At 56.8% G+C, this 23,200-nt stretch overlaps 1 protein-coding gene across 1 annotated transcript in view; it reads left to right on the forward strand.

Annotated features, from left to right (window-relative positions):
• Nucleotides 1-23,200, forward strand: part of DNAH1 (dynein axonemal heavy chain 1) — a 74,040-nt gene that overhangs the window by 44,429 nt on the left and 6,411 nt on the right. The window contains exons 34-64 of the mRNA XM_039243684.1: nucleotides 1,519-1,610; nucleotides 1,805-1,959; nucleotides 3,025-3,202; nucleotides 4,010-4,204; nucleotides 4,292-4,411; nucleotides 4,682-4,840; nucleotides 4,999-5,106; nucleotides 6,168-6,308; nucleotides 6,460-6,620; nucleotides 7,038-7,195; nucleotides 7,772-7,945; nucleotides 8,480-8,518; nucleotides 10,589-10,767; nucleotides 11,724-11,954; nucleotides 12,614-12,810; nucleotides 13,285-13,420; nucleotides 14,335-14,543; nucleotides 14,634-14,805; nucleotides 15,530-15,721; nucleotides 16,261-16,371; nucleotides 17,183-17,368; nucleotides 17,782-17,973; nucleotides 19,151-19,318; nucleotides 19,411-19,602; nucleotides 19,725-19,856; nucleotides 20,383-20,508; nucleotides 21,128-21,247; nucleotides 21,360-21,509; nucleotides 21,628-21,788; nucleotides 22,597-22,822; nucleotides 22,958-23,153. Of these exons, the coding sequence (XP_039099615.1) occupies nucleotides 1,519-1,610; nucleotides 1,805-1,959; nucleotides 3,025-3,202; nucleotides 4,010-4,204; nucleotides 4,292-4,411; nucleotides 4,682-4,840; nucleotides 4,999-5,106; nucleotides 6,168-6,308; nucleotides 6,460-6,620; nucleotides 7,038-7,195; nucleotides 7,772-7,945; nucleotides 8,480-8,518; nucleotides 10,589-10,767; nucleotides 11,724-11,954; nucleotides 12,614-12,810; nucleotides 13,285-13,420; nucleotides 14,335-14,543; nucleotides 14,634-14,805; nucleotides 15,530-15,721; nucleotides 16,261-16,371; nucleotides 17,183-17,368; nucleotides 17,782-17,973; nucleotides 19,151-19,318; nucleotides 19,411-19,602; nucleotides 19,725-19,856; nucleotides 20,383-20,508; nucleotides 21,128-21,247; nucleotides 21,360-21,509; nucleotides 21,628-21,788; nucleotides 22,597-22,822; nucleotides 22,958-23,153 (4,956 nt within the window). The remainder of the gene's footprint in view (nucleotides 1-1,518; nucleotides 1,611-1,804; nucleotides 1,960-3,024; nucleotides 3,203-4,009; nucleotides 4,205-4,291; nucleotides 4,412-4,681; nucleotides 4,841-4,998; nucleotides 5,107-6,167; nucleotides 6,309-6,459; nucleotides 6,621-7,037; nucleotides 7,196-7,771; nucleotides 7,946-8,479; nucleotides 8,519-10,588; nucleotides 10,768-11,723; nucleotides 11,955-12,613; nucleotides 12,811-13,284; nucleotides 13,421-14,334; nucleotides 14,544-14,633; nucleotides 14,806-15,529; nucleotides 15,722-16,260; nucleotides 16,372-17,182; nucleotides 17,369-17,781; nucleotides 17,974-19,150; nucleotides 19,319-19,410; nucleotides 19,603-19,724; nucleotides 19,857-20,382; nucleotides 20,509-21,127; nucleotides 21,248-21,359; nucleotides 21,510-21,627; nucleotides 21,789-22,596; nucleotides 22,823-22,957; nucleotides 23,154-23,200) is intronic.

The following is a 23,200-nucleotide window of genomic DNA, read 5'->3' on the forward strand; positions in this document are numbered from 1 at the left end:
TGCCTCATTAGAAGAAAAGACATTTCTAGCACTCAGGAAATGACAAAAGTTTTAGGAGCTCTGTGTCAGGCACCAGGATCAAAAGCTAAGTCTTAGAAAAGAAGATTTTCCTAGCATTCTATTTAGAACGGTTGGAGGAGCTCTGCATCAGGACCCCGGGTCAGAGACCAATGTATATTTTGCTGGTTATTTTACATTGGGGCAGCAAATCCTGTTGGCTCCCCCACACCTCTTGCTGTAGTCCCTCTCCCCACGAGGGGAGCAGTCACAGCATTTGGGCCCCTCTTGGGCCCTGTGCCTCCCTGACAGAGGCTCTCCTCTGCCCCATCCTCACCTGCCTGGGGCGGGAATCACTGGGGAAATGGTGAGCTGTGGCCTGCCCACATCCACCGCCCCACCTCGTCCCACCCCAACTCCCCTCTTTTAGAGCAAAGCATGTCGCTCCCTTCTTTAGGACTTGCTCATACTCCTCGTGGAACGCGGCCCTGTGGTTGTTGGGCTAAGGAGCGTTCGTGCCTTTCTTGAACTAGATTGTCACAAAAACCGCCACACATTTGGAAGAACTCTGGGGGATGCCACCATCAGTCTCCCCCTGACCCCAGCTGTCTTTCTTGATAGAACGTGGGGGGTCTCCATGCAGCCACTGCATAGCCATGCAGCTCGAGCTCGGGTCCCACCATCCCCTGGCCCAGCTGACCTTTCCTCTCCTCCTAGACCCTCCCTGCCAGTCCTTTGTGGAGTAGGTGCTCCCCCAGGAAGTCACACCTGGCTGTTCTGGCCACCCTGGCTACACGGGGCCCTCCTCTGGGCCTTATGTGCTCATGCTGCAAGGCCTCTCTACCCTCCACTGTTCATTCCACATGCAACTCTAATGCCCCTTCCTGCCCACCAGGTCCCAGCAGGCTTGTTGAATGAAGCCTCAAAGTCTCTTGCTCATGGCCTTGGGTTAGCTTAGCCATGACTGAACAATTGGACCTTGTCCGATATACAGGGACCCCCAGGCATGTGATACCATAGCTCTATCCCTTTCCCCAAGCCACTCTTGGGCCCAAGTGATACGCTCATTTCCTACCTGTGGCTCTGGCCCTCAGCCCGCAACTGGCAGCTGTCCCTACAGCTCTGGTCTTGGCCAGTCAAAGCTCCTGCCTGACTCTCAGTTTTGTCCCTGGGATTTTGCCATGTATTGGCCAAAATTTACTCAGGGTAGTGCTTTCAGCAGGCGCTGATGTTGCTTCTAGGGCCTGTGCCAGCTGGATACCTGACCGATGGGTGTTAGGGACTAATAGTCACAGTGGCAATCACGGCTGGCCATTAGCAGAGTCCCTACTCTGTGCCAGGTTCTGTGTTCATGGCGTCACCTTCCCCCTCCTATGAGGTAGGCACTATTGCCAGCTGTATTTTATAGATGAGGAAACTGAGGCTCAGGGTGACCCACCTCAGGGCAACAGTGAGCTAGGGGCAGGACCAGGACCCAAGCCCATGCTCTGCCCCCTGGGCTCCACTTGCTTGTCCCTCCAGGCTTCCTGACCAAATGTATCCAGCTCTACGAGACCACAGTGGTGAGGCATGGCCTCATGCTGGTCGGGCCCACAGGCTCCGGCAAGAGTAATGTAAGTGGAGCCAAGCAGGCGATCCAGCACCCAGACAGCGGGCCTGAGGGTGGTGGGGCCTTAGCAGGGCTCTTGGCCCCCATTTGTATCTCTGTGGCTTCTAGAATACCCCTCCTGCCCCTGTAGCCTGCAGCCCACTCCAGCCTGGTTCTCTGGGGAGCCAGGAGGCTCACTCTTGGTGGCTGTATCCCCAGTGTTACAGAGTCCTGGCAGCCGCCATGACGTTGCTGAAAGGACAGCCATCCATCAGCGGTGGTGTGTACGAGGCTGTCAGTTACTATGTGCTTAACCCAAAGTCCATCACGATGGGCCAGCTGTACGGAGAATTTGACCTGCTCACCCATGAGTGGTGAGTGGTCCCAATCCCTCTGCAGTTGTCACCCTGTGCCTAGACTTCTAGAGGCTGTGGGCCATGTGTCCCCCCACCCCCCCATCCCAGTGGGAGGTCAGGAGACTTGGTGCTGTCCTCTGCAAAGTGGGGGTAATAATGGCACCATGATTGAGGTAAGGAGAAAATGAGCTTGACATAAGGAAGATGTCTGGACAGCATGGCACATATCAAGTTTTTGGTAAATGTTGCCTGCTGTCATGACCCTAGAGTGTCAGCAGTCCCTCTCAGGGCCTCCATGCCCAGGCAGATATGTACATGTCAGGGAAAGTGCCCTGAGCTGGAGCGGGGTAACACGGTGGACTGTCCAAATGTCAGCACGTGGGACGCTTTTCTCTGGGGTGATTCCGTTTCTCTCGATAAGTTTCTAGTCTCTGCTGGGGGTTTTGCTTGGCTCCAGTGTTCTGGGAACCCAGTGGCAGTTAGGCACTGGAGAGGGGCACTCACCTATCTTTCCAAATGTGAGTCTAGCCTGCTCCCCCATTTCTGGTAGAGCCACTCCAGGTTCCTGCATGGGTAGGTGGGGGGCCTGGGAGATCAGACCAAAAAAAAGGTTTCCCTACCCACCAGTTTCACTGGCGTTTGGGGCCTTTGAAACCTGAGCCTTCTTGGGTTCTGTGGAGGGAACTGGATACATCTCATGACTCATCCCTTGCTTTCTCTGCTAGGTCATTGACCTCTTCTTCCCTTGCCATGTCCCCGAACGATGTGGACCTCCATTTCTCCTGTTGCCTCCTCCCCCGTTTCCTTTCTTTTCCCCAGAACATCACCCTTTATCTTCCTTTACTATAACTTGAATGGAGATTCGGCAAAGAAGGAATATAAGCACACATTTTTATAACTCCATGTTCTACCAAAAAGTTCCATTTTCCCCATTATAGTTTTTAAATGAATAAAGATACTGAAGGGGAAAAAAAAAAAAACACAGAGCAGGGTCAGACTGGCAGTCAGATGTCCCTGGGAGACAAGCTGTCCTTGCTGCCCTGTTTCTGGGCGCCTACAGCCCTCTCCTCCTGGTGGCTGCAGGACAGATGGGATTTTCTCTTCCCTCATCCGGGCGGGGGCCGTCGCCTCCGATACCAATAAGAAGTGGTACATGTTCGATGGGCCGGTGGACGCTGTCTGGATAGAGAACATGAACACGGTGCTGGACGACAACAAGAAGCTGTGCCTCAGCTCTGGGGAGATCATCAAGCTCACAGAGGTACGTCTACCTGTCCGTCTCCCTAGCTCTCCTCCACAGCTGGGTGGGCCCAGCGGCTGCAATATGCTGGCTGTCCTTGTCCCCCTTGCCCTCTGAGGGCCACAGCTGCATCTCAGGTCATCCTCATGACCTTTGATGTCCCTCCCCATCCCAAGCTTCCCACACCTCAGCCATGCCTCGTGCAGCTGCTCAGGGCTGCCTGTCTGCAGACCCACATTCTGTGATGCTCTGGGCCCAGGTCCAGGATGACCACACACTGCTCTCTGGCTGGCTCTGCCTTGTGCCTCCCAGGCCCACCTGCAGCCATGTCAGCCCAGTTTGGGTCAGGCATCTTAGCAGTGTGCCTTTAGTATGGGAGACAAGTGGTCCCAGACCTGGCCACAGGGACACCTGCCTGGTGTGTGAGGTACAGTTCTCAGCAAAGGAGGTATCATCTGGGCATAAGAGCAGTTCTTATGCATCAGCAGATCACTGAGCTGATCTCTTGAGCCCTTCTGAGAACACCCGGAGATTCTGGAGTATAGCAGACAGCTCTTGTCAGATTTCTCGAGGGCTCCAGGGACCCCAAAATGCCCCAGTCCTACGCTAGCCAGAGAGTAATCAGGAATCTCCTGACTTTGGTTCTCCTCAAGACTCCAGGGAGCTATTTTATCAGCTGAGGACCAAGGGGTTCCTCCGTCCCCACCACCTCAGCACTGCTCCTGGCCCACAGGCTGCCCACAGTTGCAGGACAGGAACTGCTCCCCATGGCTCTGTGGCCCTTGGAGCTGGTGGCTGGCCCACTCACACAGTTCATGTTGGTGCCAGGCGATGACCATGATGTTCGAGGTGCAGGACCTGGCAGTGGCCTCCCCAGCCACAGTGTCCCGCTGTGGCATGGTGTACCTGGAGCCCAGCATCCTGGGGCTCATGCCCTTTGTCGAGTGCTGGCTAAGGACGATCCCTCACCTATTCAAGCCTTATGAGGAGCAGTTCAAGGCCCTCTTTGTTGGCTTCCTGGAGGTAAGCAAGGCCAGTGTGCCTGGCCCAGGTGGGGCAGCCAGGTGCTATGGCTGCCAGCCACAAGAGCCAGATGCTCATCCTCTATAGGGGGCCATAACTTTCATCCGGCACTCAGTAAAGGAGGTGATTGCCTCAACCGACAGCAACCTGATCATGAGTCTCCTCAAGCTTCTGGACTGCTTCTTCAAGCCCTTTCTGCCTAAAGAGGTACAGCTCTGAGCAAGTGGGGCTGGGTGCCTGCTCCTTTCTGCCCCCTGGTCTCCTTGCCTGGGGACTCAAGGACCCTGAACCCCAAGCCCAGCTTCCTGGAAGAGAGATTCAGATGGGCTCACATGGGTCATGAGATCACCCCCATCAGGTCTGTTGCAGAGATGCCAAACTATACAGCAGAGGCTGAAGCATGCCCCCAACCTCTGCTTCCTCAGGCTACTTGGCATTATTCTTGCCTTGGCCTGATGCTGTTCCCACTATCCCCAGGGCGTCAAGAAAATACCCCCAGAAAAGCTGAGTCGCATCTCAGAGCTGATTGAGCCCTGGTTCATCTTCTCCCTAATCTGGAGTGTGGGTGCCACAGGGGACAGCGCCAGCCGCGTCAACTTCAGCTACTGGCTCAGGATCAAGATGAAGATAGAAAAAGTGAGAGGTGGCAGCCCCCAGGCTGGGCTCCCAAGTCCAGGATGTGTGTGCTGAGTGCCGGGTGTTCTGGGACCACCCACAGGATCCAGGGCCACAGAGACAAGTAGCCACGCAAACTCCTGGGCCTCACAGCCTGGTTTTCCTCTGGTCCCTCACAGATGACCATGCAATTCCCGGAGGAGGGGCTGGTGTTCGATTACAGGCTGGAGGATGCTGGCATCAGCAGCACTAATGACGATGAGGATGAAGATGAGGAAGGCAAGCAGGTGAATGCAGGGCTGTGCTGAGGGGACAGGATGGGACAGGAAGGGTCCCACTGGGTGGTGGCTATCCTCCTTGATGAATACTGACTACAGAGAGGAGGCCTTGTTGATAGCCACAGGTTTTAGGTGGCAGTTATTTGCATTATCTCATGTATCCTCAAGATCCACAGCACACCTGTTGTGTCCATTTTCCAGACAAGGAAATTGAGGCTCATAACAGTCACAACCAGGTAGTGGGTGGCAGAGCTGAAATTGAACCTGGACTGGGAGATGTTCCTGGAGTTCCCTCCCAACCATATGCATTGACTCCTCCATGTTGATGCTCAGACCAGGGATGGTCATCTCAATTCTAATAAAAAGTACCATTTTCCTAGGGGCTGGGCACCCTAAGAGTGGGGCAGCAAGACCTCAAGGCCTGCGTTGGTGTCCTATCCATCCTATCAGCCAGCGAAGGTTCTGTGAGCCTATTCTGCTTCCAGGATCAGGATCCCAACCCAGCAGGAGGAGGCGGCAGAGAGGCATTTGTGGAGATGGCCACTATGCACAGTCCTGCTGGGGACCTCAAAGGGCACATTTGAGTCTGACAGTATGACTTGTGTTTGACTATAGTGAGCACCCTCATCAGGGGAGGTCTGCAAGCTGGGTCAAGGCTGTGGGTGAAGGAATTCATGCAGGTAGGGATGGTGGGGGGAGACAAGGCCATGGGACCTCAGCACCTGTGGTTCTGGCCCCCCCCCACCCTTGGGTGGCCTCAAACTAAACAGTGAAGGCCTGACTTCTGGGCTGTCCAATTGCCAGAAGACTTCCCTGATGCAGAGACCCATGGCTTCCCTAGGAAGCTCCCTACCGGGGCAGCTATATGTAGAGAGCCCCCCTACTCCCAGTGGTCAGTTCTGGGATCCTCACAGTGTGCAGAGAGCAGGGCACAGGCTTCCTACTTCAGCCAGAAACAGCCCCTCACCTGGGCTCTCTTGCCAAGGCCTACCAGTGCAGCTCCTTGGCCTCCTGGGGCACTTGGCCAGAGTGGGGTTCTGGGCCCAGCCCTGAGCTATCTGTGGTTCCAGGTTGCCTGGGTCAAGTGGATGGACTCCTCGACTCCGTTCACCATGATGCCAGATACCAACTACTGCAACATCATCGTGCCTACTATGGACACAGTGCAGATGTCTTACCTGCTGGGCCTGCTTCTCACCAGCCACAGGCCCGTGAGTGCCCCTGCCCTGCCCTGCCTCACCCAAACCAAGGCCAAGTTAGGGGGCAGCTGGCCTCCCATAAGGGCCAGCTTATGGGAGGCTGGCAGCTCCCGCTGCGCCAAACCCTGTGTGAGTCCTGAACACATGACCCCTGTTCTCCTAGGTGCTGTGCGTCGGGCCGACAGGCACAGGGAAGACCCTCACCATCTCCGACAAGCTCCTCAAGAACCTGCCGCTGGAGTATGTCAGCCACTTCCTCACCTTCTCAGCCCGAACCTCAGCCAACCAAACCCAGGACCTCATCGACAGCAAGCTGGACAAGAGGCAGGCACCTCGTTCCTTCCTATGTCCCATATCCTCTCAGCCTGGCTCAATGAGCTGCTTTCTCAGCTTCTCACCAAGTTATGCTCTTGGGTTTACCGGAACCTTCCTGGAGGGCCCTGGGCTCCTTTGCAGACTGCTCTGGAGCCATCATCCATCAGGAGCTCCTACTAGGCCCAGCCCTGGGGGCTTGCCCTGGGGTCTTGTGATATGTCTGCCTGGGAGGCAAGACCCACTTGAGGGAGCCCAGACTCAGGGCAGCCAAGTGTGATGTCCTAGGGTGTTCAGAATGGGGCAAGAGGCTGCTCAAGAGATCCAACAATTCAAAGGAGGCTGAAGGTTGTTGCCATCCTGCTACCCCTGGGCTCCCAGAAGACCTGGTACCAATGGATGCTCAGCTCACACAGCCCCTCCCCACAGGCGAAAGGGTGTGTTCGGACCACCCCTGGGGCGCAATTTCATCTTCTTCATCGATGACCTGAACATGCCAGCCTTGGAGACATATGGTGCCCAGCCACCCATTGAGCTGTTGCGCCAGTGGATGGACCATGGTGGCTGGTATGACCGCAGGGTCATTGGTATGTACCGGCTGGTCTGGGCCAGTGAGGCATGGGTTGGGTGTGCCGGGCAGGACAGGGCACCTCATCTGTTAGGCAGGGTAGGCACAGCGACTGGTGCCCACGGTTCTTTTACAGGGTCCACAGAAATGTTTTCATTTAAAAAAAAATTTTTTAATGTTTATCTATTTTTGAGAGAGAGAGACACAGACACAGACAGAGATAGAACATGAGCAGAGGAGGGGCAGACAGAAAGGGAGACACAAAATCTGAAGCAGGCTCCAGGCTCTAAGTTGTCAGCCACAAACCATGAGATCATGACCTGAGCTGAAGTGGGACCCTCAACCTACTGAGCCACCCAGGTGCCCCTGTTTTGATTTCTTTTAAAATTACCAGGAAGATGAACTTTTAGGTCAAAGAACATTTTTAATGTATAATATTAATATATTTGTCTTATTTTAATACTGTTATAAATTAGAATTTTTAATATTTTTTATGGAGGAGTGGAGACCTTTGAAGGCCAAGTGCCTAGGGCCCACAGAAGTCATAATTCAGCCCTGGGCAAGGCTCCCTCCTGACTTCCTGCCTCCACTCCAGGAGCCTTCAAGAACCTGGTGGACATCAACTTTGTCTGTGCCATGGGCCCCCCAGGTGGAGGCAGGAATGCCATCACCCCACGGCTAACACGCCACTTCAACTACCTGTCCTTTGCTGAGATGGATGAGGTCAGCAAGAAGCGCATCTTCTCCACCATCCTGGGCAGTTGGATGGGTGAGCATTGGGCAGAAGTGGGGAAGGTCATGGGCAAAGGCAGAAGCCTAAGCCAGGTAAGCTACTCCTAGGACAGCTGGGCAGCTTCTGGAAAGGATGGAGTTGTTGAGGCACTGACCTCAACCTTGACTCAGCTGTGTCCCTGTTGGCAAATTCATGAGCCTCTCTGAGCCCATTTCTCCATCTGTGTAATGGATGATGATATTAATGTCCACCACCCATACTGTGAAAGTTTAATAAGACATTGCATGTACATTCTGACCTTTGAGCTCCCCTTGGCACTGTGTCAGGTTGGGGGGGGCGGGTGGGAATCAGATTTTCCCTCCTCTGGCCTGGCCTGCCCTGCCCCCGGGGGTGATAGGTCAGAACTTGCCTACAGGCCCAGCTTGGTGGGGGGGGGAGGGGCACAATGCTTGAGGAAGGTGGATGGCAGGTGGCTGCTCTGGGAGCTGCCCGGCTCGGCCCACCTGGCCAAGGTGGGCAGCAAGGGAGCCACCTAACTTAGGGCCCCATGTGTCTCCCTCAACCCTCTAGATGGACGCCTCGGGGAGAGAAGTTACCGGGAGCCCGTGCGTAAGTGCAAGCCTGGACAGGCCCTGGATGGGGTGAGGTGCTGGTTCCAGGGGGAGGCCTGAGCTCCAGTTGGATGTGGCTGAGGCTGGGTCCCAGTGGCCACAGTAAACCATCCTCAGGCTCATGTGAGGGCCTTGGGCTAGAGCCAATGCCTTTGTAGGCTCATTCGGCCATTCGTATAGCAGCCAGTCCTTCAGTTCCTCGGTTACGTCCATCCCGTAGTGGAAGCAAAGGAAATGTGAGTTTAGGGAATGGATAAAGGAATCCAACAAGCCCCCACCCTGTGTAAAAAAGCAGAGGCTCCAAAGAGGCTGCCCCTATCCAAGAAGCAGGCATCTCTGCTGTGGCAGCCTCACACAGGGCCGGTCTGTCAGTCATTGCAGCAGAGCAACTGACCCCTTCAGAACTCTAGCCCCACCTCACGTCCCCCCTCTTCCCCTACCTCAGCTGAAAGAGGCCATCAGAAGAGAGTGCCCTCCTTAGGCCTCCATGTCCATTGCTCACCTGCACCCAGGCCCCCCTTGGCCCTGTCTTCTCTCCTGTGGCTGGGAATGGACTGTCCCGCGCCCATCAAGGCCAGAGAGCCCTTCTCTTAAGCCTGGATCCCATCCCCAGACTGTCTGCTGGAGGACGTGGCTCCTGAACAAGTACACTCGTGTGTGGCCCTTCTCCACTGGGCCGCTCCATCAGCAAGCATACTTGTCCCCCATCTTCACAAAGAAACACAAAACAGCCACTCTGGACCCCTTCCCATCCTGGCCATCACTCTATTTCTCTGCTCATGCTGACAGCACAGCTCGAGAGCATTGTCTCTTCATGCTGAGACCAGCTGCCCCTCCCCTCCCCGGAGAGTGCCCTTGTCACCAGCAGCCTTGTGTGGCCAGACCAAAGGCCAGCTCTCAGTCCTCACTGTCCCAGGCTGTCACTGTCAGTGGAGGGTGGTCCCTCCTCTCAGAATCCTCCCCCACCCCCATGCCCCCACCCCACCCCACCTCCCATCCACCCATCTATCCATCTCCACCTGCAGCCAGAGGACCCATTCAAATGCTCATTTGGATCACACTCCTCCACTGCCCAACTGCAGGCAAGAGCTCAAGTCCCAACAGTGGCAGGTGGCACCATCCCTGCCCCTTGTCACCTCTCTGCTCTCACCTCCTCCTCACTGTCCTGGACCTGCTTATACCTCCCTTCCTCAGCTGTCTGCTCCAGTGCCTCTCCTCATGAGGCCTCTCCCAGCATCATGCCAAATGCCCCCAGCCCCGGGTCCCCCGACACCTGTCTCCTGTGACAGGCCTTTCCACAGCTCTTTTCCATCCGCTCTGCTGCAGGTCTGTTCGTTCCCTGCCTCCCCTTGGGAATGGCGGCTTCAGGGTGACGAGTGTGCCTGTTGGGACTGCCCTCTGTGCCCAGAACCTAGAACAGTGCCTGTGTTGACAGATGAGCCCCTCTGTGTGGCTAACTTGCCCTCCTGCCCCTTCTTTACTTTTTTCTGCTTCAGGGGATTCCCTCTGCCCCAAGTTCCCACTGACAGAATTTTGGTTCCCAGCAAAGAATTGAGTAGATTTTAAAGAACAATAAAACCGATTCTGTGAGTAATGAAAATACAGGCTGGGGGCTGCAGCAGCTCCAAGGGGCTTACCAAAGCCCTGCAGGTCATATCATGGCGACTCCAGGCCCTGAGCAACCCCAGGATGCCCTCCTGAAGCGTGTGTGGGCCAAATGAACCCTCCCCTGCTTGGCTCAGAGCTGGCATGTTTCAGGTGTGGGGGACAGCCTCACTGGCACTGACTCCTCCTGTCCCATGGGTGCCCCAGTGTATGATGAGGATGTAAAAGTGAGGAGCTCCGAGCAGGAGATTCCTCACCCCAAGTGAGGGGACATCAGGAAGAGCTTGCAGAGTTGGTGGCATCAAAGAGGAGCTAAAGGATGGGTGCAAGTGAGGCCCACAAGCTGAGGAAAGGGCATCTGGGGGAGAACAAGGCATTGGCAAGGGCCTGGGTTTAGGATCCACAGAGGCCGCACTGGGAGCCCCCACCTGTGTGACCTGGGCCCACCCTCCTGTTCCCACAGCTGGGGCCCCCACCATCACTCACTTTGCGGATCCCCTCGTGGAAGCCACCATCATGGTATACTCCACCATCACCTCCCAGCTGCTGCCCACCCCAGCCAAGTCCCACTATACCTTCAACTTGAGGGACCTCTCCAAGGTCTTCCAGGGAATACTCATGGCTGACCCGGCTAAGGTCGAGGTGAGGATCTGGTGGGCTCCCTTCCCAGTGTCTGGCAGAGGAGTACCTACCATGACTCTACAGTCCTTCCCAGCCCCTCAATTTTAGGCCTTACTGCTCAAACACTGCCCAGCCTTGATCTGGCCAGACCTTGAGTGGGGTTGAGGGCATGGTGGGCTCCAGGCCCCCTGCCTTCCTATAGCTGAGTCCAAATCCATGCTTAGAATGGCAGTGGTATTGGGGATCACACAAAATGAGGAACCAGGGAAAAGAAAGAGAGAGAGGGGTTCCTGTTGGAGGCCCTGTGTGGGAGAAGATTCGGGAGGAAGAACAAGTGGGACTCACACCAGGAAACAAATGCCCAGGTGGCAGGAACAGGACTGTAGCAGGGAGTGGGCTGTCCAGTGGGCTGGGTGGGCTGCGGCAGACTGTCAGCTGTGGGGGCCACAGGATCCTGAAGGTGATGGGAGCCATGGGGGTGGGTAGGAGACAGATTTGCCCTTGGAATGGGGGTGGGGGGTGGGATGGATCAGTGTGTGCAGAACCTGGTACTGGGAAGACCTGGTGAACAGGACAGATGCCAGACTTGGCCTTGCCAAGCTATAGCTAAAGAGGTAGAGAGAAGGGCTGGGAGCTTCCTGAGGGCCAGCCACTTACCCAGGAAGAGGCAGGAAAACTGGGATGGAGGTGGTAGCAGACACAGAAATGGGAGCAGAGTCAGAGGGGCGTTGGAAAGGCGTAAGGAGAACTGGGCATTCCTTCCCAGCTTGGGGTTCGAGGAACCCTTGGGGCCCTAAGAGGGGAGAAGTGATGACCAGCTAATGGAGTCGGGTCCCAGCAGGCACTTGGCCACCTGAGCCTGGAGCTGGGGGTGGAGAGGCGCAGGGACAGGGTCCTTGGTTGGCCAGCTGCCCTGTGTGTGGCCCTGCCCGGGGCCCCAGCGGCAGAGGCAAGCACTGATGTCGGGGTGGCTGCAGGACAAGATACAGCTGCTACGACTGTGGTACCATGAGAACTGCCGCGTGTTCCGTGACCGCCTGGTGAACGATGAGGACCGAGGCTGGTTCGACAAACTACTGGAGAGCCACATGGAGCACTGGGACGTGACCTTTGTCGAGGTCTGTCCCTTCCAGCCCATCCTTTATGGGGACTTCATGTCGCCAGGCTCTGATGTCAAGTCCTATGAGCTCATCACCAGTGAGAAGAAGGTGAGGGGCCCGTCTGAGACCTACCCCTCCTGGGGCCCCCAGGCCCAGGCCCTCTGCAGCGCTGCTAACAGACCAGCATGCTGTGGCCAGGGGGGCAGGACGCTGACTTCGAAGGCCAGCACTTGACTCTCTAGGTCCCATTTCCTCACCTGTCAAGAGGGTGTAGCAGGCCCTCCCTGGCCCACCTCTGAGGATGAGGCTGTGGTCCATGTGAGACAGGCTCTGTAAACAGGGATGTGCTGTGCCTGTTGGAGGGGCTATCATCCTGCCCACAGAGGGGCAGCAGGGCCCCTGGGGCCACAAGTCTGAGTCACGACACCAGGGAGATATGGAAGGGACCTCTTCAAGGGCCTCAGAGCTGTGTGGCTGGAGCGGCCTTCCCAATGGTTTCCCTCCACACACATCCCTCCTTATTCCTAGGAGCTCCCACCAGAGCCCTGGGTCAGTACACCTGGTAAAGCCCAGAGGAAACAGACAGGGCTCTGACCCCGCCCCTCAGGCCTTCATGTATCTGACAGGTCAGGCCTTATGTAGTGGAGCTGTCTTCTGAAGGCACAGCACCCTTCCAAGCACAGAGGAAGGGGTGTGCTTTCTGTTGGGGACTCTGGTGCACAGAGACTGAGAGAGGACCCAGATCTCCCCATCCTCCCTGGCCCCAGATGATGCAGGTGATTGAGGAGTACATGGAGGACTACAACCAGATCAACACAGCCAAGCTGAAGCTGGTCCTCTTCATGGATGCCATGAGCCACATCTGCCGCATCAGCCGCACCCTGCGCCAGGCGCTGGGCAACGCGCTCCTGCTGGGCGTGGGTGGCAGTGGCCGCAGCTCCCTCACACGGCTGGCCTCCCACATGTGAGGGCCCCCGGAAGTGGTGGGCAGTGGGTGGCTGGAGGCAGGCTGTTGGTCCCAATTATGTTCTTCTACAGGTTGGGGAGCCTCGTGCCACCTGGGCCGGGACCCCCAGCCATGGGCTTCTGATCACACTGGGAACAGGAGCAAGGCCCCAAGGAGAGGCAACAGCAGTGCCCCGCGGTGTGGTTTGGAGGGAAATGTGGCTGCAGACATCCAGGAGGGATTCCTAGATGAGATGGCCATGGGCTTTCTCTCAGAATCAGAGCTGGGAGGATGGAAGGGAAGGGCATTCCAGGCCATGGGAACAGCTTAAGCAAAGGTCTGGAGGTAAGAGCATGTTCGGGGCCTGGAGAGTCTGCAGATCTGCCCAGGATGGGAGCCAGACTCCGGATGGCTGGGGTGGGGTATGGGCACCTACTGCTCAGCACTTGGCCTCAAGCTCTGGTAGGCCTCCACCCAAACTTCCGTCTCCAGGGCTGAGTACGAGTGCTTCCAGATCGAGCTATCCAAGAACTATGGCATGACTGAGTGGCGTGAAGATGTCAAGAAGGTCTTGCTCAAGGCTGGCCTGCATAACTTGCCCATCACCTTCCTGTTCTCTGACACCCAGGTGCCACTGGCATAGGCACTGGGCAGGGTCCAGGGTGGGGTGGAAACAACCCCATCCCAGCATGGTGTCCTAGAAGGCGGTCAGTCCTTCAATCCCAGGTCGCTGTCATTTCGGGTGGCTATTTTGAGGGACAGCTGGGACTGGGGGTGAGGGAGCCCATAGTTGGGTGGGTCAGGTACATGGGGCCAAACCCAGCCTGTCAGGGCTAGGGAGATATAGATCATTACCATACCCTAAGGGTAAAGAAGGCCTCTGGCATCACAGCTGACCACAAGTGGCACCACACTCACTGGCCAAAGGGTTCCCACCTCAAGGACCACAGGACTTGTGCCCAAAGTGCTGTGCCCCTGGTGCCCTTCTTGGGGGCTGCTCCCTCGAGAGCTCCATAGGCATGAGTCCTGTCCCTAGGTCTCTAAGAGAAGGCGAGGTTGTGGCTCTGGGATCTCAAGACAAATAGAGCAGCACTTAAACCTCCTGGGGGTCAGAACTGGGCCGAGGCTGAAGTCCTGGAATGTGTCCCACCCAGTTCAGGGTCCTCTCTGTCCCCAGCCCTGCTTCTACCCCCAGAGTCCCTTCATGTCACCTGGCAAGGACCTGGCAGGCCTGTGGTCTGGTTTCCTCCTGTGAGTAAACGGGTATGGAGAGGCCTGGAAAGTGAAGAATAAGGTGCCACATCTCCTACCCAGGACCCAGGGCCCTTTCATAGCCCAGTGGTGATGTTCAGTGTCTCTGCTACAGGGTAGGCCTAGATATGAGTCCTAGACAATGACTTATGGGGTCACTTGTATGATCCTGGGCTTCTCTGGACCTCAGCGGCATGGTTTGTAAAATAGGGCTGCTATGGAGGTCCAAGGAGACCAACACCCAGGGGCCATCATCAAGGCTTAGCTTTTGCACTCTCATCTCTTCCCCAGATCAAGAACGAGTCTTTCCTGGAGGACATCAACAACGTCCTGAATGCGGGTGACATTCCCAACCTCTACTCCTCAGATGAGCAGGACCAGATTGTCAATACTATGCGACCATATATCCAGGAGCAGGGCCTGCAGCCCACCAAGGCCAACCTCATGGCCGCCTACACTGGGCGTGTGCGCAGCAATATCCACATGGTGCTGTGCATGAGGTATAGGCGGTTGTCGCAGCCCACCATGGGGAGGGTCCTGGGCTCCTGAGGGTGGAAGTCAGCATCTCATTTGGACTCCTGGCCCCCCAGCCCAATCGGAGAGGTCTTCCGAGCCCGCCTGAGGCAGTTCCCCTCCCTGGTCAACTGCTGTACCATTGACTGGTTTAACGAATGGCCAGCTGAGGCCCTGGAGTCTGTGGCCACCATGTCCCTGAACGAGATCCCAGAACTGGAAGCCACCTCTGAAGTAATCGGAGGACTGGTAGGTGTCTTGGTGACGAGCAAGCTGTTGTGGGGACTGTTTAGGTTTGGGACTCTCACCCAGGCCCCATGCTGATGGGCATTTGGGCAGGTGAGTTACTTATGCTGAGCCTGTTTGCTCATCTGTATAATGGGGATGTCACAAGGCTGTCGCAGTGACATAGGAGGTTGGACACACACTTCACAGTCACTGGTTCTTTTGTTCCTTGAGGGCTTTGTGGAAACTTTCTTCACGGAGCCCCTGACACAACCAAAGGCCACAGATGGGGGGCCATATTTGTTTTGTTCAAACAGAGAGTGATGGTCACCAGGGGGCCAAGAGCTAGAATGAGCCCCTTTCCTTGTCTAGCTATTCGGCAGCCTTGGGCCCTCTGTTTCCCCAGACCCAGCCTCCAAGGCAGGGAGGGGTCCCACCTTAGGATTCTCAGGGAGAGGCAGGTCTTGGGAGCTGTGACAAGGGCAAGATCTGGGAGACACCTGAGTCCACATTCAAAGGCAGCTCTGCCCTTGACAGTTGTGTGAACTTACACAAGCCCCTTGACTTCTCTGGGTCATGGGATTTTCTTTTGACCTTGACCTCAGAGGTTATGAAGATCATAGGACACAGTGAGAGAGGCATTGAGGTTCCTACATGTGGCCCCTTCCTTGGGACCATGCTGCAGTGGCTTCAAGGGCACCCAGTGCCCTGTCTTTGCTGCTGGCATCAGTGGTTTCCCACCCTACAGATTCAGGTTTGCGTGTATATCCACCAGTCGGTGGCCAAGAAGTGTGTTGAGTACCTGGCCGAGCTGGCCCGCCACAACTACGTGACCCCCAAGAGCTACCTGGAGCTGCTTAATATTTTCTCCATCCTAATTGGGCAGAAGAAACAGGAGCTGAAAACTGCTAAGAACCGCATGAAGAGTGGCCTTGACAAGGTGGGCCGGGGCGGGGCTATGTGGGCCCTGGCAGCACCCCATGGTTCTGCCTGCTCTGGCTTAGCCCTGGCCCAGGGGGGCCCAGCCCACCCCTTCAGTCAGCAGCCTGCAGCGTTGAAATGGGTGGCTTCCTCCCTTACCAAATGAACAAATGAACAGAAGCTGTTGGCCAAGAGCAAGGCCAAAGCGGGTTACCTTACAGATTTTCAGGTGACTGCTCCCTTCCTCCAGGGTTCACCGGGCAACGAGCCACAGCCTCTCACTCATGAATGAGGGCATGTGGCCCTGCAGGAACCTCCCCCCAGACCCTTCCAAGCCCGACTCTCTCTTTCTTTTGTCTTTTTTTTTTTTTTTAAAGTAGGCTTCATGCCTATCACGGACCCCACCAGGGGGCTTAAACTCAAGACCCTGAGATCAAGACCTGAACTGAGATCAAGAGTCAGATCCTCAACAAACTGAGCCACACAGGCACTCCCTGGCTCTCCTCCTGGGACTCCCTGTCACACCTGATTTCCTCTCTGTACACCCCCTTCCCCCAGCTGCTGCGTACCTCAGAAGATGTGGCCAAGATGCAGGAGGAGCTAGAGATGATGCGCCCCCTGCTGGAAGAGGCTGCCAAGGACACCATGCTCACTATGGAGCAGATTAAGGTCAGGGGTGCTCCCTGGCTCTCTTCCCTGATGTCTGATCATGTCTGAGGATGTTCGGTGTCCCCATGCAACCACAAGATCACCAGCTGCCTGATGCTGTGGGTTGCTTAGCCTCTCAGTGCTTGTCTTCCTCAGTCAGTAGTCATTGGTTCAATCAACAAGTGTTTGCTTGGAACCTATTCTGTGCTGGGCACTGCCCAGGGTAGGGGACGAGATGAAGAACAAGACAGGAAGCCCAAACCGTGATAGTCACAGCACAGACTGAGCAGCAGGCCACCACAGGCACCTGTGCAAACTCTGAGTCTCCCTCTGAGACCCTCTGAGTCTTCATGAGGTCCCCAAATTCGAGGGTCAGGTCCTCCCAGCCACCATCTCAGATTCGTATGTTCATTATGACAGCTCTCTGGTAGAAGCAGTCACATCCTGCTCTGCAATGTCAGTGTTTTGAAAATGTTTGCCAGAAGACATTGGAAAGAACGTGATTGGGGCAGGGAGGGCACCTTTCTCTGTCTTGTATGGTGGTGCCCTGAGGGCTTAGGGGGTCCTTCCCTGGGGGGGGAGAGCAGTTGTGCTCAAGCACATAAAGCCCAGAGCCCCAATCCGGGCCCGCCGCAAACACTCGGAATGGGCTTATTACATTCCCAGAGCTCCATGGCCTATTGTAGCTGAGAGGGCCCTTGGAGAATGGCGTATCCCTGCCCTCATTTCCCTCTGCCTCGGGAGATTGAGGTGTGCAGGGAGGAGAAAGGGGAGGGTCCACACCTGTCCCTGGCATGCCACCAGCTGGGCCCTCCCTGCCTTCGGTCTCCAGGTAGACACCGCCATTGCCCAGGAGACCCGAAATTCAGTGCAAGCAGAGGAGATGAAGGCCAATGAAAAGGCCAGGAAGGCACAAGCTATTGCTGATGATGCTCAGAAGGACCTGGATGAGGCCCTGCCGGCCCTGGATGCGGCCCTGGCCAGCCTGCGCAACCTAAACAAGAATGATGTGACTGAGGTGGGTGGCCAGGCAGCCCTGGAACCCCCCACCCTGGCATCTAGCCCAGCACCCCTGGGCCCCAGGCCCCCTCTATCCACATCCCTTGGGGGTCGCATGCTGGGAAGTGTGAGCAGAACTAGTGCTCAACCCCAGCTGCTGTCCTTACCTCCTGTACCAACCCCCAGGCCCTGGGCCAGCACATGGGGAGGGCTTTAGGTCCTAAGAAATCGGCCTCTAGGATCTCATGGTCGAGCCTGGGTATATGGGGGAGCAGGAGGAGCCACAGGCAGACCTCAGGGACTATCTCAGAGCACACTTTGTCGATTGTGGTAGGAACGGGGTTGGTGGGGTCCACCTTGTCTGACAGCTGTCCCTGCCCCAGGGGAATCCAGGCATTGATGGGTCTCCCCCACTCTTGGCCTGACCCACAGGTGCGGGCCATGCAGCGGCCACCCCCAGGCGTGAAGCTGGTCATAGAGGCTGTATGCATCATGAAGGGCATCAAGCCCAAGAAGGTGCCTGGAGAGAAGCCTGGCTCCAAGGTGGATGACTACTGGGAGCCCGGCAAAGGGCTGCTGCAAGACCCTGGCCGCTTCCTCGATAGCCTCTTCAAGTTCGACAAAGTGAGCATGCCAGGTGCAGGCTGGCCAGTGGGTAAGGCAGGGCAGCAAGGAGAGGAGTTGGCACCCACACAGCATAGGATTCTGTCCTGTCTCCCTCTTCCTGCAACACACACAGCCCTGTGGCCACAGGGGTGACAGGCAGGCTCCTGTCCCCATAAGATGTCACCCATAGTCACTCTAAAGCTCTGTAGCCTGGAGATCCCTCCTCGTGCTCTGTCCTCCCTGAGACCCCTATGGCCTTGGCCTAGACCTTCACTGTCTGTGCAACCATTGCCTTTCCCTCTGCCTCACCTGAGGCTCAGCTTCTCCTGTCTGCCTCTGGGTTTCTCTGTCTGCTGTCTATCTGGGGCTCTTTGTGTCCATGCCTATGTTCTCTCTCGGGAGGTGGCTTCATGGTTAGATCAGCCTGGAGCCCACCACCCTCTTGGAGGACCCTCTTCAGCCTAGCAACTGAGTCGGGGACAACTTCCTGTAGACATGGGCCATCCCCCACCACCATGTGTCAGTATCAGGCCCCGGACACTCCAGGCTGCACTGAGAGGGTGGAGACAATGGCCCATAGGCAGCTAGACCCCCTTATAGACTTCCCTATCCTTCCTCCTCCTCTTCCATCAGTCTAGAAACCAGAGTCCCCACAGGCCTAATTAACTCCCAATCAGGAGAGCTCACAGCCAGTGCGAAGGCTCCCCTGGTCCCAGGCTCTGAGCCCTGGGAGCTCATGAACCATGCAGATTCCTGGCCTCATCCTGAACAACAGGGTTGGACTCTCCTAGGGTGGGACAGGAACCCTGAGGGTGTGGTGAGCTCTTGGGGTGAGGATTAATACCCTGAACATGAGCTTGTTTGGGCATCAGAATCACTCACTCTTCTCCACACCTGTCAGGAAAGAGCCCTTGTTGCTAAAAGAGTTTTAAATGGTGCTTGCATATTATCAGACCTCAAGGCTACGTGGTTTCTCAAGGACAAAGTCTCTGATTGTATTATCTGAAATCCTGGAACACAGAAGTTCCCCTTCCGACCAGCCTTTCTGGGCCATGATTATTCCCAAAGGAAGACACCTGTGCTGAAGCCTACATGGGGCATGGGACTCAGCAGCAACAAGGTGTTCCTTGGCAGGACCCACCATCCCTTCCTCCCTGCAAAGCACCCTCTGATGCCCACAGTTCCCCTCCCCTAGGACAACATTGGGGAAGCTGTGATCAAAGCCATCCAGCCGTACATTGACAACGAGGAGTTCCAGCCAGCCGCCATCGCCAAGGTGTCCAAGGCCTGCACCTCCATCTGCCAGTGGGTGCGCGCCATGCACAAGTACCACTTTGTGGCCAAGGCAGTGGAGCCCAAGCGGGTGAGGGCTCGGTACAGCGGGGAGGGGGACAGGGCAGGAGAGCCCCAGGGAGAGCTCCCGCCACAAGTTGGCCCTGGGCCCTCTGCCGGCAGCAAGCCCTGCGGGAGGCCCAGGATGACCTAGAGGTGACACAGAGGATTCTGGAGGAGGCCAAGCAGCGCCTGCGTGAGGTGGAGGATGGCATCGCCACGATGCAGACCAAGTACCGGGAATGCATCACCAAGAAGGAGGAGCTGGAGCTGAAGTGTGAGCAGTGTGAGCAGCGGCTGGGCCGTGCAGACAAGGTGCTGACATCCCTCCCTGTAGGGTGGGTGTGTGGGCTGGGGGGGCGGGGTAGGCCCTTTGCGCCCTCCCCAGCCCTTGCGCCTGGCCAACCACCACCCGTCCCATGGGGCTGCCCCTGCAGCTCATCAATGGGCTGTCCGACGAGAAGGTACGGTGGCAGGAAACAGTGGAGAACCTGGAGCATACACTTGATAACATCTCTGGTGACGTACTGCTGGCTGCTGGCTTCGTGGCCTACCTGGGCCCCTTCACAGTAAGGAGCCTTCTGACCTTGCCTGGGGCAGCCTCACCTCCCCAAAGAGGACCCACCTTGAGGCCTCACTCCACAAGGGGAATCTGGAGGGCTGCTCCTTCTTCACTTACTCACTCACTCATTCAACAAGCACTCTTCAGGTGCCCCATCTGAACCAGGTGCCGTTTCAGGCACAGGGCGGTGCATAAAACAGCCAGAACCGCCCCACCCCTCTGCCCCCAGCAGGGCTGATTTCCTAGTGGAAAATAGGAGCTTGCACTTCTATGCTTGCTGGGTGCTTTCCTTCAACCCTCCCGGCCTCCCTGGTAGGTGGGCCTTCTTGTCACTGCCCCTGTTTTACCAAAGAGGGGCTGAGTTTTATGGAGGCCAAGGAAGTCACCCAGAATGGGACCTGAGTGTGGGTGTCTGGCTTCACATCTGAGCTCTACCTCTGTGTACCCTGAGCTGAGCGCTGAGGGGACAGAGGGAGGTGGGAGGGCATCACATGTGTCATGGTGGGATGGTCCTGAGTCTGGCATCTCCCCAGGGCCAGTATCGCACAGTGCTCTACGACCACTGGGTCAAGCAGCTCACAAGACACAAGGTCCCACACACTTCTGAGCCCACGCTAATCGGGACACTGGGAAATCCTGTGAAGATCCGCTCATGGCAGGTGCCCACCCAGGGGGCTGGCGTGACTGGGCTGGGCCAGGAGCCTCCTGCTTCCCTCCCACCCTCTTTCCTGGGAGTGCTCAGAGGCACCTCCCCTGAATCCACCTGGGCCCAGCAAAAGGGAGAGGAGAAAGGAGAAGAGAAAGCTGAACATGGTGTGGCACAGATCTAGCTAACTGTGGGCGGAGAATTCAAGCGGTGCTTTTAAGAGTGGGCTGGGGTAGGGGAGCTGCACCCAGAGTGAGGTTAAGAAAGTTTCCCCTGGGGGCGCCTGGGTGGCTTAGTCGGTGAGAAAACCAAGAGGCTATGAGCAGAGGCCAAAGATGAGCATAGGCTAGGACACCAATGGCCTGTGGGCTCTGGGGAGATGGTCTGACTGAGTGAGGACTCAGCAGGCAGAGGGCAGAGAGGACTAGAGAAAGGAGGGTGTTGGGAGCTAGCCTAGAAGCAGGAGAGAGTATTGGGTTCTGCGGGCTGACGCCTGTGCACATTTGTGCACCTTGAAGGGGATGTAATAAGAAGGAAGAGATAGCCAAGCACAAAGCTGGGAGTAGCTGATGCCCCAGCTGACCCTGCTTATGTGAGAGCCCTGACTCGGTCTGGTCCCTGGTGCCCCACAGATCGCTGGCCTCCCCAATGACACACTGTCAGTGGAGAACGGGGTCATCAACCAGTACTCCCAGCGCTGGACTCACTTCATTGATCCTCAGAGCCAAGCCAACAAGTGGATCAAGAACATGGTGAGTCCACCTGCGTGGTGCCGCCACCCCACACAGCCGGGCTTAGCAGGTGCAGGTGCAGGAGCAGGGTTTAAGCCTGCCCACAGCCCCAACCAGCCCCCTGTGCTCACAGGAGAAGGACAATGGGCTGGATGTATTTAAGCTGAGTGACCGAGACTTCCTGCGCAGCATGGAGAATGCCATCCGCTTCGGCAAGCCCTGCCTTCTGGAGAACGTGGGCGAGGAGCTGGACCCGGCCCTGGAGCCTGTGCTGCTCAAGCAGGTGGGCCTGCAGTGGCGGCAGGGGAGTGGGGGCAGCCTGGACAGCGGAGAGGGCAACCCATTCCCTGCCTCACTGGTGGAGCACTGGCCACGGTGCTTGCCCATCCCACCCACTGTAGACATACAAGCAGCAGGGGAATACAGTGCTGAAGCTGGGGGACACGGTGATCCCCTACCACGAGGACTTCAGGATGTATATTACCACCAAGCTGCCCAACCCACACTACACGCCGGAGATCTCCACTAAACTCACTCTCATCAACTTCACTCTGTCGCCCAGGTAAGTCCCCAACCCTGAACCCAGAGCATCAGCGCTGCCTGGCTGTCCCACTCCCACCCTCAGGCTGAGACTCGGTGAGTCTCTCCCAGAGGCTCCTGTGGCTTTTTCCAAGGCATTCTGGCATTCCAGGCCTTCCTAGTACCTCCACCAGCTCCCCTCACTTGGCACCACTCCCAGCTAAGAATTCCCACCCCCAAGATCAAGAGCCCCTGATCCTTCGTCAGGACCCCTCAGCCCCTCATCAGCACTAGCCCCATCTTGTCCAGATACCCTTTCTCTGCAGCTCAGCCCTTGCCAGCCCCTGCGCACTCACCCCAGAGCTGTGCTGGAGTCCTGAGCCAGGCATACTCTGCCTGCCTGCACCCAAGCCCTGTTTCCTGCCTTGCTGCCATGAGCCCAGGCACTATGGTTTTTGCTGGCCACTCACACAGAGCCCACAGGCCCGCTCCATGCTTGGGCCTGCATGTCAGTGGCCACTATGAACCTCTCCACAGATGTGGTGGTGAAAACGCCCTTAAGGCTGATCCCTACCACTCACCCATGCCCCTCCTGCTGAGGAAGTTTTTCAAAGACCCCTGCTGGGATCCCGGTTTGCGACCCAGGGTCTCACTGAGAACAGGTCACTCTGCAGGCAGGCTCTGCATTGGCCCTGCAGCCTGAGGCAGAGGCTAGGCCTTCCTGGCTAACACTGGCAGGGATACTGGGCTCTTGGAGCCCTGGGGCCACAGGTAGATAGGTGAGCAGGCTCAAGGCTGACACTCTGGGGCCAACCAGGTGTTGCCAACATGGTGTCCCCTGACCTTGGCAGTGGCCTAGAGGACCAGCTACTGGGCCAGGTAGTGGCTGAGGAGAGGCCAGACCTGGAGGAAGCTAAGAACCAGCTGATTGTCAGCAATGCCAAGATGCGCCAGGAGCTGAAGGACATTGAAGACCAGATCCTGTACAGGCTCAGCTCCTCTGAAGGCAACCCTGTAGATGACATGGAGCTCATTAAGGTGCTGGAAGCTTCCAAAATGAAGGCTGCTGAGATCCAGGTCAGAACTGCCTGCCGCCGCCTGCCAACTTCCTGCCTCTCGCCCTAGACTCGATCCCCGTCCCCACCCACCTCTGCCTGCTGCTCTTTGCCAGTCTAGCTGGGCCTGACCACCACTCCCTGGCTGCACCTCCAGGCCAAAGTCAGGATCGCAGAGCAGACAGAGAAGGACATCGACCTCACGCGCATGGAGTACATACCGGTGGCCGTCCGCACCCAGATCCTTTTCTTCTGTGTGTCTGACCTGGCCAACGTGGACCCCATGTACCAGTACTCCCTGGAATGGTTTCTCAACATCTTCCTCTCGGGCATCGCCAACTCGGAGAGGGCAGGTAGCGCTGGCATGCATGTACACGGTGCCACAAATGCCAGGCTCCCA

The sequence above is a fragment of the Hyaena hyaena genome, unplaced genomic scaffold (genome assembly GCF_003009895.1).
Source record: "Hyaena hyaena isolate Hyena2069 unplaced genomic scaffold, ASM300989v1 scaffold_231, whole genome shotgun sequence".
NCBI classification, from domain to species: Eukaryota; Metazoa; Chordata; class Mammalia; order Carnivora; family Hyaenidae; genus Hyaena; species Hyaena hyaena.